The 18,679-nt window shown below is 50.0% G+C and overlaps 1 protein-coding gene across 3 annotated transcripts in view; it reads left to right on the top strand.

Moving 5' to 3' along the window:
• PLEKHM1 (pleckstrin homology domain containing, family M (with RUN domain) member 1) overlaps window positions 1-18,679 on the top strand; it is a 54,985-nt gene that overhangs the window by 26,712 nt on the left and 9,594 nt on the right. For all 3 annotated transcript variants that reach the window (XM_011985981.1, XM_011985984.1, XM_011985983.1), the window contains 4 exons: window positions 8,591-8,861; window positions 10,520-11,437; window positions 14,015-14,160; window positions 18,463-18,656. In XM_011985981.1, the coding sequence (XP_011841371.1) occupies window positions 8,591-8,861; window positions 10,520-11,437; window positions 14,015-14,160; window positions 18,463-18,656 (1,529 nt within the window). The remainder of the gene's footprint in view (window positions 1-8,590; window positions 8,862-10,519; window positions 11,438-14,014; window positions 14,161-18,462; window positions 18,657-18,679) is intronic.

The raw sequence follows: 18,679 nt of genomic DNA, 5'->3' as shown, positions 1-18,679 counted from the left end.
TAGCGTGGTGCGTTAGTTTTTCCTGTTGTAGAACTTCACACCTATAAATGGAATCATGCAGTAGGTATTCTTTTGTGTCTGGTTTCTTTCGCTGAACACTACATCTGTGAGCTGCAACTGTACATAGAGCATGAAGCTGCAGTTCGTTCTTTTCCATTGTTCTGTAGTAGTACTCCATTGTAAAAATACATCGCCCCCTATTACCCATTCTGTTAATGGACATTTGGGTTGTTTCCAGGTTTTGACTATTATGAAGACAGCTGTAGTGAACATTCTTGTACATGCTTTTGGAGAACCTCAGTGCTTATTTCTGTGGATATATATATCTGGGAATGGAATTGCTAGGTCCTTCGGTGGCATATGTTTAACTTTAATAGATACCACCACCAAACAGTTTCCTAAAGTGTCTGTGCTAATTTATACTCATATTGGCAACAAATGAGCATTCTAGTTGCTCTTTATCCTGGCCAATGGTGTTACCAATCTTTTTAATTTTAGCCACTCTGGTAGATGTGTAGTGGTTTTAATTTTCATTTCCTTGATGACTAAAGATGATACCTTTTCATTTGCTTATTGGTCAGTCAATCATGTTTTATAGAATGTCTGTCCAAGTTGTCATCCTGGTCTTAAATTGAGTTGTATGTGTATGTGTTGATTTGTAGGAGCTCTTTATATATTACAGATATAAGTCTTTTATTGGAGAAAAACATTATCTATATCAAGTATCTTTTTCTAGTCTATAGGGCTTGACTTTTAAACCTCCTAATGGTATGTTTATTGAACAGAGATTCTTTCAATGATGTGCAGTTTATCAGTCTTTTTGTTTATGGTTTGCTTGGTTTTTGTCCCATTTAAGAGATATTCATCTCCCCCAAGGATCTGAAGGTATTTGCCTATATTATCTTCTAGAAGCTTTAGTGATTTATCTTTCATAGTTAGGTTTATGATCTTTCTGGGATTAATTTTTGTGTGTGGTATGAGTTAGAAGTCAAAGCTCATATTTTTCCATATGGCTATCTGATTGGCCTCACTCTGTTTCTTGAATATGACCATGTAAATCACAAAACTGTCAGTGTGGGTCAGACTCTTCGTATTTGCTATTCTGAAGATGCTTCAGTACATCCTGAAGATTTACTTCCTGAAAATGAATGCTCTAGGACCCTGAAGGTTGCGACTATGCACCTGCCAACTCAAGCTGAAGGCTGAAGAGGAAAGCTCTGCAGCCCCTGCCTCGAGCTGGAGGCAGAGTGACGTCTGCTGGGGATGCAGGCTGTGCGCCCCACAGGGCTCCAGAGTGTCACTAACCATGTTGAGTTCACTCCCGCCCAGGGTCCAGCTTCTGCTTTGCTGGCTGAGGCATCTTATTTTGCCAGGGCCTCAAAGCTGATGGGACAGGATAGCAACTTTGCTCACTAAGCTCTGACCCACCGGCCTCCTTGCAGCTCTGTAGTCCAAGCGAGCTAGCATCTTTGCTCACTAAGCTCTGACCCACTGGCCTCCTTGCAGCTCTGTCGTCCAAGCGAGCTAGCATCTTTGCTCACTAAGCTCTGACCCACTGGCCTCCTTGCAGCTCTGTAGTCCAAGCGAGCTCCTTCCAACATCAGGCTTCTTTAAAAAAAAATTTTTTTTTTGAGGCAGAGTCTCACTCTGTCACTCAGGCTGAAGTACAGTGGTGCAATCTCAGCTCACTGAAACCTCCGCCTCCCAGAGAACTCACACTGCCCTCTGGGAGTTAAACTGAAACGAACTCACAAACCCCAGATTCTCCTGCCTCAGCCTCCCAAGTAGCTGGGATTACAGATGCCTACTACCACGCCCAGCTAATGTTTGTATTTTTAGTAGAGATAGGGTTTCACCATGTTGGCCAGGCTGGTCTCGAACTCCTGACCTCAAGTGATCGGCCCACCTTGGCCTCTCAAAGTGCTGGGATTACAGGCAGGAGCCACTGTGCCCGGCCCAGCCTCAGGCTTTTACATTTGCTGTTCCTTCTTTCCCAACTCACTTCATTATTGTCTCAACCTTCCCTGACTGGACCTCTGTAGCTCAAAAGCACTATCCCCAGTGACTCTCTGTCCCATTCATCTGCTTGACTTCACTTATAACACTCATCACTATGTGCAATTACAATATATTATCTCTTTGTCTCCTTGTTTATTTTCTATCTTCCTTACTAGAATATTAGCTCTATGATACAGAGCACCAGGCCTGTTCGCTTCTGTATTGTCATCACCAAGCACTGTACCTGGGAGAGAGTAGGCATCAGTGAATAGTTCTTGAACTCACAAGAGACTCTTGAGATGCCAACTCCTAAGTTTATTTTGTTCCCCCATCCTAGCTATAAGGCTGTTTGGAATGGTTCTTTTTCTTGGTATCTCCAGCAAGTACCTGGCCCAGAATCATGAATGAATAAATCATGACCATCCCAATGTCTTTAATATAAAATAACAAAGGTGGGTCAAGGGGACTGGAAGGAAGGAGACAAATGTGAAATTATGGACATTCAGGCTGGGCATGATAGCTCACGCCTCTAATCCTAGCACTTTGGGAGGCCAAAGCGGGTCATCGAAGTGTACCATCGAGTGGACAGGGTGGTCAGGTTGGTGTGATCATGGCCGGCTCTGCTTCTGTGCCGGCTACAGGGGACTCTGATCGCTGGAAGTTTGCTTAGGACATCTGAGCGCTTGGTGCTGAGTCTGATGTGAGAATCTCAGATCCTACCCCCATCCTGTGTCTGTCTCACAGGGAATTCATTGGATTGTGGATTCATTCACTGCTCATTCAGTAGGTAGTCACCAGGCACCAGTCACTGGCACCACCAGTCACCCAGCTCGCGTGGGCCTGCTGGGCTCCTGGCCTGTGGACTGTGCCAGGCTGTGCCCTGCATGTCTGCCCCTGTGGTCCTCATCTTTCTATGCTTCTGTCAATTAGCCACATGCTTTTTATTTGATGTTATTTTGGGGGAGATATTGAGGCCACTATCAAGTTTTGTAGTGTAGAGACCCATTCAGTCTTTCTTTTAAAAACATTTATTTTTAATTCATTGAACCCAAACCACCTACTATAAGCCAAGCACCATGTTAGGTGGTAGGGGTGGAGTGATACAACAGGACAGACAAAGGCCCTTCGGGGACAGACATTAGATTAGACAAATGATTATCCACATCATAATTACACTTGTGCTAAGCACTGGGAAGGAGAGGTGCAGGGAATAGGGGGCTCTCAAGGGTGACGCATGTCTGGGATCTGGGGGTTGTGAGTTCATTTCAGTTTAACTTCCAGAGGGCAGTGTGAGTTCTAGGACTTGGTCTTAATCACTGTCTCCATGGACCACCTGCCCATGGTATGTGGTTCCCCTCCCACAGTTATGAGTACAGGTAGTTCATTTGCCTGGCATAATGAGGACAGGCTGGACAAAGTCTCATCCTTCTGAAAGTGGCCCAGGGACCTTGCGTCTCACTCCTCAGCCACACTCCTCACGGGGATTCAGCTGTTGTATATGGTGTCGTGAACCCTTTAGTAATGCAAGGTGGCATTCCTCTGTCTTGGGTCCCTGGTGGCAGTTGCAGCTCTGGTATAGATCCTTAGTCGGTGATGGTTTCATTCCACTATAAAGGGCAGGGTGCTGGCCAGACATGGACCCTGCCTGAGTGAGCAGGTTGTAGGATGGTGGTGGGAAAAAGGGAGAGAAGGGGGCCAGGTGCAGTGGCTCACGCCTGTAATCCCAGCATTTTGGGAGGCTGAGGCAGGTGGATCACCTGAGGTCAGGATTTTGAGACCAGCCTGACCAATATGGTGAAACCCCATCTGTACTAAAAATACAAAAATTAGCCGGGCATGATGGTGTGAGCCTGTTATCCCAGCTACTCAGGAGGCTGAGGCAGGAGAATCACTTGAACCTGAGAGGCAAAGGTTGCAGCGAGCTGAGATCATACCACTGCGACCCAGCCTGGGCGACAGAGTAAGACTCCATCTCTGAAAGAAAAAATGGAGAGAAGAGAGAAACAATGATGTTCGTGCGTGCACTCTCTCTCACACCCTCTCCCCTCTCCCCACCCACCTGGGGCCAGGAGCACACAGCCTCAGAGCTCTGTCCAGGCTCATGTGCAGAAATTCTGAGGAACCTACGTTTCCACTGTTTTTCCCAGTTGCTTAAGAGAGTAAAAGGTGTTCCCTAGTTTCATTTCCTGGCAGCTGTGCTCAGTGGACTGTATCTGAACATTTCCTAGCAGTCTCTTTCCTCAAAGGAGAGAGAAGCCCTCCCCAGTGAATGTCCATAAACCTTTTTTTGTTTTTGAGACAGACTCTTGCTCTGTTGCCCAGGTGGGAGTGCAATAGCTCTATCCATCTCGGCTCACTGCAACCCCTGCCTCCGAGGCTCAAGCAATTCTTGTGCCTCAGCCTCCCGAGTAGCTAAGATTACAGGCATACACCACAATGCCCAGCTAATTCTTGTATTTTTAGTAGAGACAAAGTTTTGCCATGTTGGCCAGGCTGGTCTCAAACTTCTGGTCTCAAGCAGTTTTCTCACCTCAACCTCCCAAAGTGCTGGGATTACAGGCATAATCCATCACGCCCATCCTGAATGTCCACAGTCTTAAAATTTATATTTGTCTCCTTCCTTCCAGTCTACTTGACCCACCTTTGTTATTTTATGTTAAAGACATTGGGATGGTCATTATTTATACCCTCATCTTGTATGACTCTGGGCCAGGCACTTGCTGGAGATATCAAGAAAACCATTCCAAACAGCCTTATAGGTGCTAGAATGAGGGTAAGCACAAAATATTGTGGGATCTCCTAACCCAGCTAGGGGGTGGGAAGGGGTGGAAGCTGGGGAAGGGTGAGAGAAGCTTCCAGGTGGAGGTGATGGATGTCTCCTGAGCTGAGTCTTCAGGGACAGTGCCCTCTCCCGCCAGAGGCTGGAGATCACACAACTTCCCAGGTATATGTGAGGCTGCCAGGGCAGCCACATGGTTGCCGGGGAGCTTTTTCTTCCACCCGTTTTCCTCAGGGAGGTCTCCCAGGTCTTGATGACCTAGGCAGGCTTTGCTCAGAATCTAGTGTTGTGGATGGTCCCCAGTGGCCGCCCTGACTGACACATCATCTGTCACTGGCAGGGGGAAGCACCTGCCAGTTCTGAAGGCCCCATGGAGGAGTCTCTGGGGACCTAGTTCTGTGAGCCACCCCCCAAGTCGCCTGAGTCAAAACTTGCCACCCTTGGCTTGAGGAGTTGTATAGCATCTGAATGGATCTAACTGTCCAAAGCAACCCTTCCCTGTTTACAAAGCAGGGAGCACAATCTGGATTCAGGGACCGGAAATAACGATGTCAGGGTGAGGTTAGTGGCACTTAACAAAACAGTGGGGCTGGTCCCACTGTGTGACTCATTTCCTCTGTGTACACTGACACTTAGGGTGGCCTAGCCAGCTTCCTTGCCTCTGCCCTTCCATGTTGAGGCACAGAAAGCCAGGAAGGATTTGAAGTACTGGAGAAAAGAAACCGGAATCCACTCCCACAAGACTACTCACCCCAGATGCTCCCTGCAACCCCATCTCCCCCAGCCAGTGAGCAGCTTCACATTCAAAAGAGAACAACGAAGGGAAGGGGCAGGACCTGGCTGCCTGGGGTCTCAGGGGCCTGCACAGAAGTGGGCGGCAGAGGCAGAGGTGGCCAATGAGGACCCTGAGGCCTGCTCGCCAGGCCACCCTCATCTCAACCCAAAAGCAGGACTGACAAACCCTAAAGCAGGGCTGAGAAACCCTACGTGCTGGGACAGCTGGACACCCACATGCAAAATAATAACACCCCTTCCTAACACCTTACACAAAACTAACCCGAAATGGATCAGAAACCTATATGTAAGAGCTAAAACTATACAGCTCGTGGCAGAAAACACAGAAGTAAATCTTTGTGATACTGACTTAGGCAATGATTTTTTAAGATACAACACCAGAAACATAAACAACAACAAAAATAGATAAACTAGACTTCATCAAAACTAACAACTTATGTGCTCCAGAGGGCACAGCATCCAGAAAGTGAAATGACACCTCACAGAATGGAGAAATTATTTGCAAATCATAAATCTGATAAGGGTCTCATATTCAGAATATATAAAGCACCTTACAACTTGTATTAGTTCCTAGGGCCGCCATAACAAAGTACCATACACAGGATGGTTTAAAACAACAGACATTGCTGGGCAGGTGGCTCATGCCTGTGACCTCAGCACTTTGAGAGGCAAAGGTGGGCAGATCACTTGAGTCCAGGAGTTCCAGACCAGCCTGGCCAACATGGTGAAACCCCATCTCTACTAAAAATATAACAAATTTGCTGGACGTGCTGGTGCTTGCCTGTAGTCTCAGCTACTCAGTGGGGCTAAAGCAGGAGGATTGCTTGAGCCTGGGCAGTCAAGGCTGCAGTGAGCCCTGATTGTGCCACTGTACTCCAGCCTGGGCAAAGAGTGAGACCCTGCCTCAAAACAAAACAGGCCAGGCACGGTGGCTCACGCCTATAATCCCAGCACTTTGGAAGGCTGAGGCAAGTGGATCACCTGAGGTCAGGAGTTCAAGACCAGCCTGGCCAACATGGCGAAACTTTGTCTCTACTAGAAATACAAAAATTAGCTGGACATGGTGGCGGGTACCTGTAATCCCAGCTACTCATGAGGGTGAGGCAAGAGAATTGCTTGAACCTGGGAGGCGGAGGTTGCAGTGAGCTGAGATTGCACCACTGCACTCCGGCCTGGGTGACAGAGTGAGGCTCTGTCTCAAAAACAAAAAAAACCTGATATTTATTCTCTGATAGTTCTGGAGGCTCCTTCTGGAGAGTCTAAGGAAGAATCTGTTCCCGCCTTTCTTTTGGGTGTTGGCGTTGCGGGCGCTCATTTGCATTCCTTGGTTTGTAGACATGTCACTCCGGTCTCCCCTCTGCTGTCACACACGTTCATCCTCTGTATCTCTGTCTCCACTTGGTGTTCTCCTGTCTTCGTGTAGCTTTTCTCCTCCTCTTGTAAGGACATCAGTCATACGAGATGAACAGCCCATTCTACTCCAACATGACCTCATCTTAACTAATTACTTCTGCAAAGACTCTATTTCCAAAAAAGGTCACATTCTGAGGTACTGGGGGGTAGGGTTTCAACATGTCCTTTTGTGGGGGTCACAATTCAACCCACAACACAACTCAACAACAAAAAGACAGCCCCATTTTAAGACAGACAATGGATTTGAGTAGATTTGGATGGATTTGAATATATTTCTCAAGGAGAGAAATTGAAACCCTCATACATTGCTGGTGGGAATATAAAATGGTGCAGCCACTTTGGAAAACAGCTTGGTAGTTCCTCAAGAAGGGAAACATAGAGTTACACATGACCCAGCAAGTCTACTCCTAAGTATATGCCCAAGACAATGAAACATGTCGACACAAAAACTTGTGTATAAGTGATCATAGCAGCACTATTCATAATAGACAAAAAGTAGAAACAACCCAAATGTCTATCAGCCGATGAGTGGATAAGCCAAATGTGGTGGATCCAGACAATGGAATATTATTTGGCAATAAAAAGGAATGAACACTTACACATGCTTATATAACATGGATGCACCTTGAAAACCTTCCACTAAGAGAAAGAAGCCAGGCACAAAAGGTCACGTGTCGCAGGTTCCATCTATATGAGATGTCCAGAACAGACAGATGTGTAGGGGTTGAAAGTAGATGAGTGGGTGCCTAGAGCTGAGAGTGGCCAGGGGAAATGGGGATGATGGCTAATGGGTATAGGGTTTCCTTTTTGGGTGAGGAAAATTTGCTAAACTTAGATGGTGGCGATGATTGCACAACTCTGTGACTAAGCCAAAATGATTGAATTGGACACTGTTTAATTTTTTTTTTTAGAGATGGGGTCTCATTCTGTTGCCTAGGCTGCGACCAGGCTGCATGGCTCTCTGCAGCCTTGACTTCCCCAGCTCAAGTGATTCTCCTGCTTCAGCCTCCTCAGTAGCTGAGACTACAGGTGTATGCCATCACACCCAGCTAGTTATTTTTTGTAGAGATAGGTTCTCACTATGTTGCCCAGGTTGGTCTCAAACTCCTGGGCTCAGGTGATCCTCTGACCTCGGCCTCCCAAAGTGCTGCGGTTACAGGTATGAGCCACCATGGCTGGCCGAATTACATACTTTAAGCGGGTTAATTTTATGATATATGAGCCATATCTAGACAAAGATTTAAAAACAAACAAACAAACAAACAAAAAAAAACATGGTGGCTCATGCCTGTAATCCCAGCACTTTGGGAGGCTGAGGCGGGTGGCTCACCTGAAGTCAGGAGTTCTAGATCAGCCTGGCCAACATAGTGAAACCCTGTCTCTACTAAAAATACAAAAATTAGCTGGGCATGGTGGTGGACGCCTGTAATCCTAGCTACTCGGGAGGCTGAGGCAGGAGAATCGCTTGAACCCAGGAGCCAGAGGTTGCAGTGAGCCGAGGTTGCGCCATTGCACTCCAGCCTGGGCAACACAGCGAGACCCCGTCTCAAAACAAAAAAACAAAAAAACTTAAAAACAAACAACTGCTGTCTTCTTTCCCAACAGAAAAACAAGAGCTGGATCTCAGAAGATGACTTTTACCGGCCTTCCCAGGAGCAACCCCTGGAGTTTGCTTCAGACCACCCAATAGCTTCTTCCAGGGGGACTCCAGAGTCAAGGCCTGGTCTCCACAGGCATTTTTCTCAAGGACCAAGAAAAAGCTGCTCCCTAGGGGCATTAGACCAAGCGTGTGTACCTTCCCCAGGAAGAAGGCAAGCCCAGGCAGCCCCATCCCAGGGGCATAAGAGCTTCCGGGTGGTACACCGGAGACAGATGGGTAGGTTACTAGGAGGGTCCTGAGTGGGTCCCATCTGCAGGGACCAGGTCTTTCAGAAGGCAGCTCTGAAGTCCTGTTTTCCATTGCTAAAGAGGTAGTGTGTTCCCACAAGTGCTATAAAACCTCATTCCAGAATGCCATCATAATCGTGCTCATTCAGGGAAGCATTTCAGGAAAAGTACTATATTGTCTCAAAACTGCCTACAGAGGACAAAAATACTGTTTCACCAGTCAAATAGGAAAATATTTTCCCTGAAAACTATGCAATTTATGATTATAGAAAACTCTTGATTCCACCTATAGCTCAGAGCACATCCGGCTCCATGAAGCCCCAGGTGTTTTAACTGGTCCTTCCAAAGCTGTTTACCCTCAGTAGTTGGTTTATGTAACAGCTCTGGGGGAGCTTAATCAAATCTGCTATTTGTTTTGTTTGTTTATTTGTTTTGAGATGGAGTCTTCCTTTGTCACCCAGGCTGGAGTGCAGTGGCGTGATCTCTGCTCACTGCAACCTCAGCCTCCTGGCTTCAAGCAATTCTCCTGTCTCAGCCTCCCAAGTAGCTGGGATTACAGGCACCTGCTACCATGCCCAGCTAATTTTTGCATTTTTGTTTTTTTTTTTTTTTGAGGCAGAGTTTTGCTCTTGTTACCCAGGCTGGAGTGCAATGATGCGATCTCAGCTCACCACAACCTCCACTTCCCAGGTTCAAGCAATTCTTCTGCCTCAGCCACCCAAGTAGCTGAGATTACAGGCACGAGCCACCACGCCCGGCTCATTTTGTATTTTTAGTAGAGATGGGGTTTCTCTGTGTTGGTCCGGCTGGTCTCGAACTCCTGACCTCCGGTGATCTGCCCGCCTTGGCCTCCTAAAATGCTGGGATTACAGGCGTGAGCCCCTGCGCCCGGCCAATTTTTGCAATTTTAATAGAGATGGTGTTTCACTATGTTGGCCAGGCTGGAGGATCTGCTATTTGTTTAAGGTCCTCCAGTGCTTCCTTTTTTTTTTTTTTCTTTGAGACAGAGTCTCACTCTGTCGCCCAGGCTGGAGTGCAGTGGCACGATCTCGGCTCACTGCAACCTCCGCCTCCTGGGTTCAAGCTATTCTCCTGCCTCAGCCTCCCAAGTAGCTGGAAGTACAGGCACCCACCACCACACTTGGCTAATTTTTGTGGAGACGAGACGTGTTTCTAAAGATGGGAGAAATGACAGCGTGCATGTGTGCCAATGGGAGTCACCCAATAGAGAAGGAAGGAAACAGCAACAGAGGAGAGAGGGACTGCTCCTTGTCCTTGAGTAGGTTGCGGAAGGAGAGACCTCCTGCACAAATGGAGGGTTTGGCCTCATACAGAAAGAAGCACACTTGGTTCATCCCTGGCAACAGAAGGGAGGGCGTGGGTGTAGGGAACAGGGCGTGTGGAGGTGATCTTTTGGGTGCTTTTATTTTCTCAGTGAAATACAGGACGCAAGAGCAGCAGTGGAGGTGCAAATGGAGATGTTCCTATCCAGCTTTCAGGGTCCCATGTGATAGTGCCCCGTGGCTGGCCTGTGTTCTGGGGACAGTCACTGTCCACACGTACTGCAGGGCATCAGGCAGCAGATGCTGCCTTGGGCAGGACAGAGACAGGCCCGCCAACTAATGTGCTTTTTGCCTCTGCCTCCAGGACTGTCCAACCCGTTCCGGGGTCTCATGAAGCTAGGTACCGTGGAGCGGCGGGGGGCAATGGGCATCTGGAAGGAGCTCTTCTGTGAGCTCTCCCCGCTGGAGTTCCGCCTCTACCTGAGCAACGAGGAGCGCACCTGTGTGGAGAACTGCTCCCTGCTGCGCTGTGAGTCTGTGGGGCCGGCCCACAGTGACGGGCGCTTCGAGCTGGTCTTCTCTGGCAAGAAGCTGGCCCTGCGCGCCTCCTCCCAGGATGAAGCCGAGGACTGGCTGGACCGGGTGCGGGAGGCCCTGCAGAAGGTCCGGCCTCAGCAGGAGGATGACTGGGTGAACGTGCAGTACCCAGACCAGCCTGAGGACCCCCCCGAGGCGCCCCAGGGCTGCCCCTCTCCCTCAGACCTGCTGTCGGAGCCCACGGCCCTCCAGGGCATGCAGTTTGACTGGTCGTCCGCCCAGGTTCCAGAGCCAGATGCCATCAAGGAGTCCCTGCTGTACTTGTACGTGGACAGGACCTGGATGCCCTATATCTTTTCCCTGTCCTTGGAGGCTCTGAAATGTTTCCGCATCAGGAACAATGAGAAGATGCTGAGTGACAGCCATGGCGTGGAGACCATCCGGGACATCCTGCCAGACACGAGCCTTGGGGGCCCGTCCTTCTTCAAAATCATCACGGCCAAGGCCGTCCTGAAGCTGCAGGCCGGGAACGCGGAGGAGGCCGCCCTGTGGAGGGACCTGGTCCGCAAAGTCCTGGCATCCTACTTGGAGACGGCCGAGGAGGCGGTGACCCTGGGCGGGAGCCTGGATGAAAACTGTCAGGAGGTTCTGAAATTTGCCACCCGGGAAAACGGCTTCCTGCTGCAGTACCTGGTGGCCATCCCCATGGAGAAAGGCCTTGACTCCCAAGGCTGCTTCTGCGCAGGTGCCGACTTGCTCTGCTGCCACCCCCAGCCTGCCAGCCTCACTCCGCCTCCTGCGGATTCCTGATTTAGGCTCCCCACCCTTCTGCCTCCCTGCAAATGCCCCCATCCTTCCCCTAGGGATGAGGCCACAGATCAGGCTTGCCCTGCAGCTTCTGCTCCTCCCCAGCCCCCGCTGGGGCCAGTGCTCCGCTCATAGGCGGTTGGCCCTGCTCACCCATCCCTCTCCTGCCACCTCCCACTGATGGGCAGGAGGCTGGCTGCTCACTGCGCTGCTCAGGGAGTCCCAGCCCACTTCATTTTCTTCTTGCTCTACTATCCTGTTCTTTCAGAGCAGGGGCATGGTATGCTTCCACATATTTCTGCTGCTTTTATAAGTGTACACCCTTTTTTTTAAATTACAAAAATGGGCTGGTGCTATTCAGTGCTGTCCAATAGAACTCTCTGTGGTGATAAAAATTTCCTAGATCTGTGTGTCCAGTGCCATAGCTGTGAGACACATGGTGCTACCGGGTGCTTAAAGTGTGGCTGGTGTGGTTAAGCAATTGAATTTTCCATTTAAATTCATTTACATTTAAAGGGGGCACACGGGGCTCTTGGCTGCTGTGATGAACGCTGGATATATTGTTCTGCAACTTGGTTTTTTCCTACACTGTGGATGTTATTCCAAGTCAGTACATCTGCTATGTCTTCCTCATCATCAAGTCTAATACTTCTGTGCTGGGTACTGGGCCAGCTGCTTTATTTGGATTATCTCATTTAAGTCTCATAACAACCCTGTAGAGATAGGTGCTACTATCATCATCTCTTTTGATAGGGGAGGACACTGAAGCACAGAGCTGGTAAGTACCTGGTTGGTGTCTGCCGCTAAGTTCAGACAGCTAGTAAGTGGCAGAGGCAGAATTTTCCTTTTTTATTTGTTTGTTCGTTTTAGTAGAGATGGGGTCTCCCCATGTTGCTCAAGCTGGTCTTGAACTCCTAGGCTCAAGTGATCCTCCTGCTTCAGCCTCCCACAGTGCTGGGATTACAGGTGTCAGCAACCATGCCTGGCCAGAGGCAGAATTGGGACCTTGACGGTCAGGCCCCAGAGCCTGTGCTCATAGGCAGGACCCTAGAGGGCATCCCTCTAGGGTATTATTCAGGGGTGCCTGACATCCCCCTGCCCACATTCCATTGTTAGCTCCTCCCACTCCCCCCACCATCTGGGGCAGATGGTGTCCTATCACCATGGGACCCTCAGGTGACCTGTGAGGGGGTTGCCCTGCTGCAGAAGGCCAGAGCAAGAAGCTGAGCCTTGGTTTGGGAGCTGTCCTGTTGGTGCGGACTGGAGGGAAGCCTGCTTCAAGCTTCTGAAAGGAAGTGGTCTGCGGTTGGCCCCGGGAGGATGGGAGAAGCTAGGCAGAACAGAGCTTCCTGCAGAGAACACCTGCAAGCCTCGCTTGGCCTCTCCCCCTCCTGCCCCAGCACTCACACTTTGCTCTTCAGCCTGTGGGGCCAGGCTCTGAGGGGGCCGGGACTCCAGGGCTTGCGAGAAAGGCTTTCTCGCCTGTGGGTGTGAATGCTGCGGGGGTAACTCTCACCATGGCTGCCACCCACCAGCAGGTGGGACTGTGCCACCAGGGAGTTTGGGTTTCCTTTCTACCCAGCAGGCATGGCTCAGTGGCAGACACCAACCACGGGCATCTGGGTTGTATTTCATAATTTGCAGGGTACTTGCAGAACCTTGTCTCATTTAAGCTTTGTAATAACCCCACAAAATAGCTGGTAGTAACTGAATTTTACAGTCACTCAAATGGAACTTTGAGAAATTAGATGAAGGTCAGGGTGAGGCAGCTGGTGAGCAGCACAGCCCGCCCTATGGTCTCAAGGCCCTGGGGACCCTTCTGCCTGCCCCTGGAGGAGTCGACACATGTTCAGAATTTGAGTCAGGGCCTCTGCTTTTTGCCCAGGGCACACCCCACTCCCATTCCCACTGGCCCCAGCTGTGGAGATGCCTCCAACAAGGGGGCCGAAGCCAGTCCTGCCCCACAGTCCCGAGGCATCCAACACTGTGCGGACTCCCCTGCCCCCTGCTGGCTGCCCATCCACTCCCTGTTGCCATCCCCGACCCCAGTCCCTGCCCCCCAGCTACTTCGCTGCTCGCCACAGCCCTTACTCTGCTGCTTCCATTCTGGGGCCCGAGTGGAGGGGTGGACCTAGAGGAGGCTGGCATTGCCAAGCCAGCAGTGGGGACACTGGACACAGGCAGCAAGGAGTAATGGAGCAGAACGCAGGCTCTGGAACCAGCCAAACCCAGATCTGAATGCCAGCCACGCCACTTCATCACTGTGTGACCAGACAGATTTCCTAACCTCTCTGAGCATCCATTTCTTCAGCTGTAAAATAATGATATTCTTACAGTGTGGTGGTGTAAAGATTAATTAGTAGGGGAGTTCTGAGTGGTGGAAATACGAGTGGTTATTCTTGTGTTTGTACCTACCTTTAAAAACAAAATTAGCAGATCCTTTCCACCACAGCAGCTCCCAAGTTACTAGGAGCTGACTCTGGCCACACCACTCACTCTCTACCCATCTCCCCAGGCTGCTCCCGGCAGATCGGCTTCTCCTTTGTACGACCCAAGCTCTGTGCCTTCTCTGGTCTCTATTACTGTGACATCTGCCACCAAGACGATGCCTCAGTGATTCCGGCCAGGATCATCCACAACTGGGACCTCACCAAGCGCCCGGTAAGTCTCAAGCCCAGCCTGTCAGAGCCACTCAGGGCTGCTGAGGGACAGAGGGGTGTTCACTCCTCTTTGCTGCTGCTGTTCATCTGTTTAGAGGAGTTTGGCCCCTCTAAACAAGGGAAACCGGGGTCACTGGTTCAGGCACTGATGTGGGGGAGCTAACCAAGAGAAAAGCTTGGTGCCTGTCCACAGCCCTGGGCAGAGCTCCGTCGGTGGCTGTCTTGGTCCCCAGGAGGGAGTCTGAGGATGGTTTCCTGCAGCAACAAACATAACTGCTTAAGGTACCAGCAGATAAATGTTAGATAAACAGATGGATAGATAGATAGATAGATAGATAGATAATGGATAGATAGATAGATAGAAAGAATAGATAGAATAGATTAGATAGGTAGATGGATGCATGGCTAGGTGGGTGGGCAGGTAGGTAGGTGGATGAGCAGGTGGCTAGGTGGATGGTTAGGTGGATGGGTAGGTAGGTAGGTGGATGAGCAGGTGGCTACATGGATGGGTAGGTGAATGGTGGATGGGTTGATGGGTAGGTAGTTGGGTAGATTGATGAATGGGTGGATAGGTAGGTGGATGGGTGCCTCGGTAGGCAGATGGGTAAATGGTTAGGTGGATGAGTGGATGGGTTGGTGGGTAGGTGGATGGGTAGGTAGATGGGTAGATGGGTAGGTGAATGGGTAGATGGGTAGACGGTGGGTATATGGCTGGGTGGATGGGTGAATACATAGGTGGATAGGTAGATGGGCTGGCCAGCGAGCTGGCTATACCTTGGAGCAGTCATCCTTGCCTTTGCCAACCCATGGGGCCCAGATGACTGCACGCCCCCTGCAGGCCCTGCATGGGCATATTTATTTCATGTTTTGAAAAGCACTTTTTCTGTGGCTCCCCCCATTATTAAGATAATACATGGTTATTGTTTAACATTTTAAAATTACAGAAAAGCCCGAAGACCAATCAAAATTCTGTGCCATAACCCAGAGGTCACCATTATTAACATTTTGGGGTATACCCTTTTCTGTGCATTTATTGACATATGCATCTATTTTTTATAAAGTTGGGATCAGACAGGACTCATACTGCTTTATAAGAAGCTTGGTTCACTTAATATTATACCTTGGGTATAATACTAATTTTTTATGTTCACCAAATGCTTTTGAATAAGATGTACCCTAAAGTCTTTCAGAATTTTCCTTTTCTCCAGCTGAACTTAGCCACTTTCCTAGCTATGTTACCATGAGCAAATTAGCTTCAGTTTCCTCATCTGTAAAAGGAGGATTAACAACAGTGTCTGTGGCGGGGCTGTTGGGAGGGCAGGTGTGGCAGTATGTGCCTGTCAGTTAGAACAGTGTCCTTTCTCTCCCTGGGGCCTATCACACCTCCTGCCTATTCACCCACCCATCTACCTAATTCACTTGGTCAGTGTCTGCCTCAAGGGGTGCAAATTTGGTTTTCTTCCAAAGGCACAGATTTCTACTAAGACAGACACAAACACAAGGAAGAAGCTGTTTGCTTCTCTGGAGAGTCAGGGCCTGCCAGCTATGTAGTCCTGATGTGTGGCTGTGTCTTCATCACAGTGCAGGGAAGGTGACTCTTTCAGTCAGTTCTACCTCAGCCTCCACCTCCCTGGGATGGGGAAACCCCGCAGAAGTTGGCTTCATTTTGATTTTTTTGTTGTTTGCCTTGTCCCCACCCCTGCTCTCAGTGTTAAATATCTAACCATATAGAGGAAATTAAACCTCAAAATCACCAAAAAATGCAAACAGCCCTTTGATCATAAAACACGTTCACTATTTACAGGACCCTGATACTTCCATTGAGCCATCTCCTTATTCACTGCCCTCATCCTTGTGCCACTTCCTTCTCTAACTAGAAAAGTACAGTCCTTCTCTAGGCATATCTGAGAGCAGGAAATCCTCAGCTTGCTCTCCCTCTCAAAAATTGCTGGCCTAGGAAAGACAGGGAAATTCAAGATAGAAAGTGGCTGTCCCACGGGTTTGGGGCCTTATTGTTCACCGTTGCTGTTCTGGCTGACCCACTTGTGCTGAGGCCTGGCTGGCACTGACAGGATGTCAGCCCAGGGGTGAGGCTTCTCTCTGTCTGCCTCCTCCATTCCCACAGGATAGGAACAGTCGCTGGGGAGCACAAAGCCCCTGCCCATCTGCAGTGCTTGGCAGTGTTCCGCACACATTCCTGTGTGTTATTTCATCAGAGCCTCACCCAAGGCCTGGGGCCAAGTAATGGGAAGAACTGAATTAGGGTTAGGGAAAAGCAGCTTGACCCAAGTCACCAGGAGTTTGCCATTGGGCTCTCCCTAGGTTGGGGGGCTGGTACCTCAGGGCCCCAGGCTACGGGAAAATAAGAGGTTGTCCATTGCTGGGGGAGGTGAGAGATGCTGGTGGAGCTGGGAGACAAGACGTCAGAGGTCCCCTCAGCCCCCACATACAGGGGCAGGTCTCCTGAGGGCCAGTTTCGTCCCCCAGCGCTCAAGGGGACAACAGGGCCACACCAGGCACTCACACAGCAACTGATAGCAGCTCACATTTACTGGGGATGTGCCACCTGCCAGGCCCTGTGCCAGGAGCTCTCCTGGAATACCTCTTAATCTGAATTCAAAATAATCCCATGAGAGGCCGGGCGCGGTGGCTCACGCCTGTAATCCCAGCACTTTGAGAGGCCGAGACGGGTGGATCACGAGGTCAGGAGATCGAGACCATCCTGACTAACATGGTGAAACGCTGTCTCTACTAAAAAGACAAAAATTAGCCGGGCGTAGTGGTAGACGCCTGTAGTCCCAGCTACACGGGAGGCTGAGGCAGGAGAATGGCTTGAACCCGGGAGGCGGAGCTTGCAGTGAGTGGAGATCGCGCCACTGCACTCCAGCCTGGGCGACACAGCAAGACTCCGTCGCAAAAAAAAAAAAGAAAAAAAAAAGAATCCCATGAGAAAGAAGCCTCAGTCCTGGGCTGACATCCTGCCGAGCGCCGGGCCTCAGCACTAAAGCAGCAGCAGCGAACGAAAAGGCCCCAAACCAGTGAGCCTTAGTTGCTCTCATTTTCCCCATTTTACAGAAGAGGAAACTGAGTCACAGAGCGGGATAAGTTTCACCAGGTCATATAGGTATAAAGTGGTGGAGGCAGGATTCAATTCTGTTCTGACTCCGAAGCCAGACTTTTTTTTTGCCTACACAATTTATTAGAATTTGAAAACGTTGCTGGATACGACAGTCAAATAAATCAATTTCATTTCTATATATCAGCAAACAAATTACTATTTTAAAAGATAATCATTTATAATAGTATCAAAAACAAAGCCACCAGAAATAAAATATGTAATGAAAGGACTAGTTAAGAGGTTAAAGATCTGAGCCAGGCCAAAGCCAGACTTCTAACCACTATGCACTTGTCGGCTGTGGAGAACAGCTCCTCCGTCCTTACAAGGCAGCGAGGCCACTGCAGGGGAGGGGGCTTCTGGTTAGTGCAGCAGCCAGGTGTTCAGAGATGACACCTCAGCTCAGACCTGACAGGTTCTGCGGGCAGGTTGTATAAGCCACGTTAGCTCCTCTAAGCCTCCGTTTCCTCATCTAGAAAACGGGGACAGGGACACCCTCCCTAACGGGTTGTTCTGAGGATGAAGGGAGAATGTGGTCAAGTTCCTGGCCCAGTGTTTTGCAAATGGTAGGCGCTTGATTACTGGTGTTGGTATTAGGATCAGGGCCAAGGGTAGAACCTTCAACACCCTGTCAGCCGGGAGAGACTGAGACGGATCACTCAGCTGCACACGGAGCCCCGGTGCTGCTGCTGGTGTGAGCCGAGGGAGCTCAGGGAAGCCTGTTGGTGAGCTGTGTCTGATCTGTAGCTTCCTGTGGCTGGAGCCTGACTCAGCCCGTCACCTGGTTCCTGAGTCAGGGCACAGAGGGGAGTGCCTGTTTCCTTGAGTGGGGGGAAATAGGGGCCAGGAGGACAGGAAAGAGTGGGAAGGATCTGTGAGGCCCAGAGGGAGGGGGCGTTACCAGAGCAGTCCCTCCCTCATCTCAGCATGGTTGGGGAGGGGCAGCGACCCTTGCCATTAAAGGGAGAGCGGGTTTGGGAGTCAGATAAACTGGGTTCAGAGCTTGACTGTACCATTTACAAGCTGGGTGACCCTAGCCAAATCTCCTGATCTCCTTGAGCCTCCATTTCCCATCTGTAAAATGAAGATAGCCTCTCAGGTAAGTGAGCAGGTCATGTGGCACCTGGCCGGGCAGTGCTCACTGAACAGCCATTCCTTCCCATCCCCAATGCCTGGTGGCACCCCCAGATCTGCAGGCAGGCCCTGAAGTTTCTGACACAGATCCGGGCCCAGCCCCTCATCAACCTGCAGATGGTGAACGCGTCTCTGTACGAGCATGTGGAGCGGATGCACCTCATTGGGAGGAGCCGGGAGCAGCTGAAGCTCCTGGGGGATTACCTGGGCCTGTGCCGGAGCGGCGCCCTGAAGGAGCTCAGCAAGAGGTGAGCAACCTCTACGTGCATGC

Source organism: Mandrillus leucophaeus, unplaced genomic scaffold (assembly GCF_000951045.1).
Source record: "Mandrillus leucophaeus isolate KB7577 unplaced genomic scaffold, Mleu.le_1.0 Scaffold290, whole genome shotgun sequence".
NCBI lineage: Eukaryota > Metazoa > Chordata > Mammalia > Primates > Cercopithecidae > Mandrillus > Mandrillus leucophaeus.
Note: the sequence above shows the minus strand (reverse complement) of the source record. Positions and strands in the feature narration are given on the sequence as shown.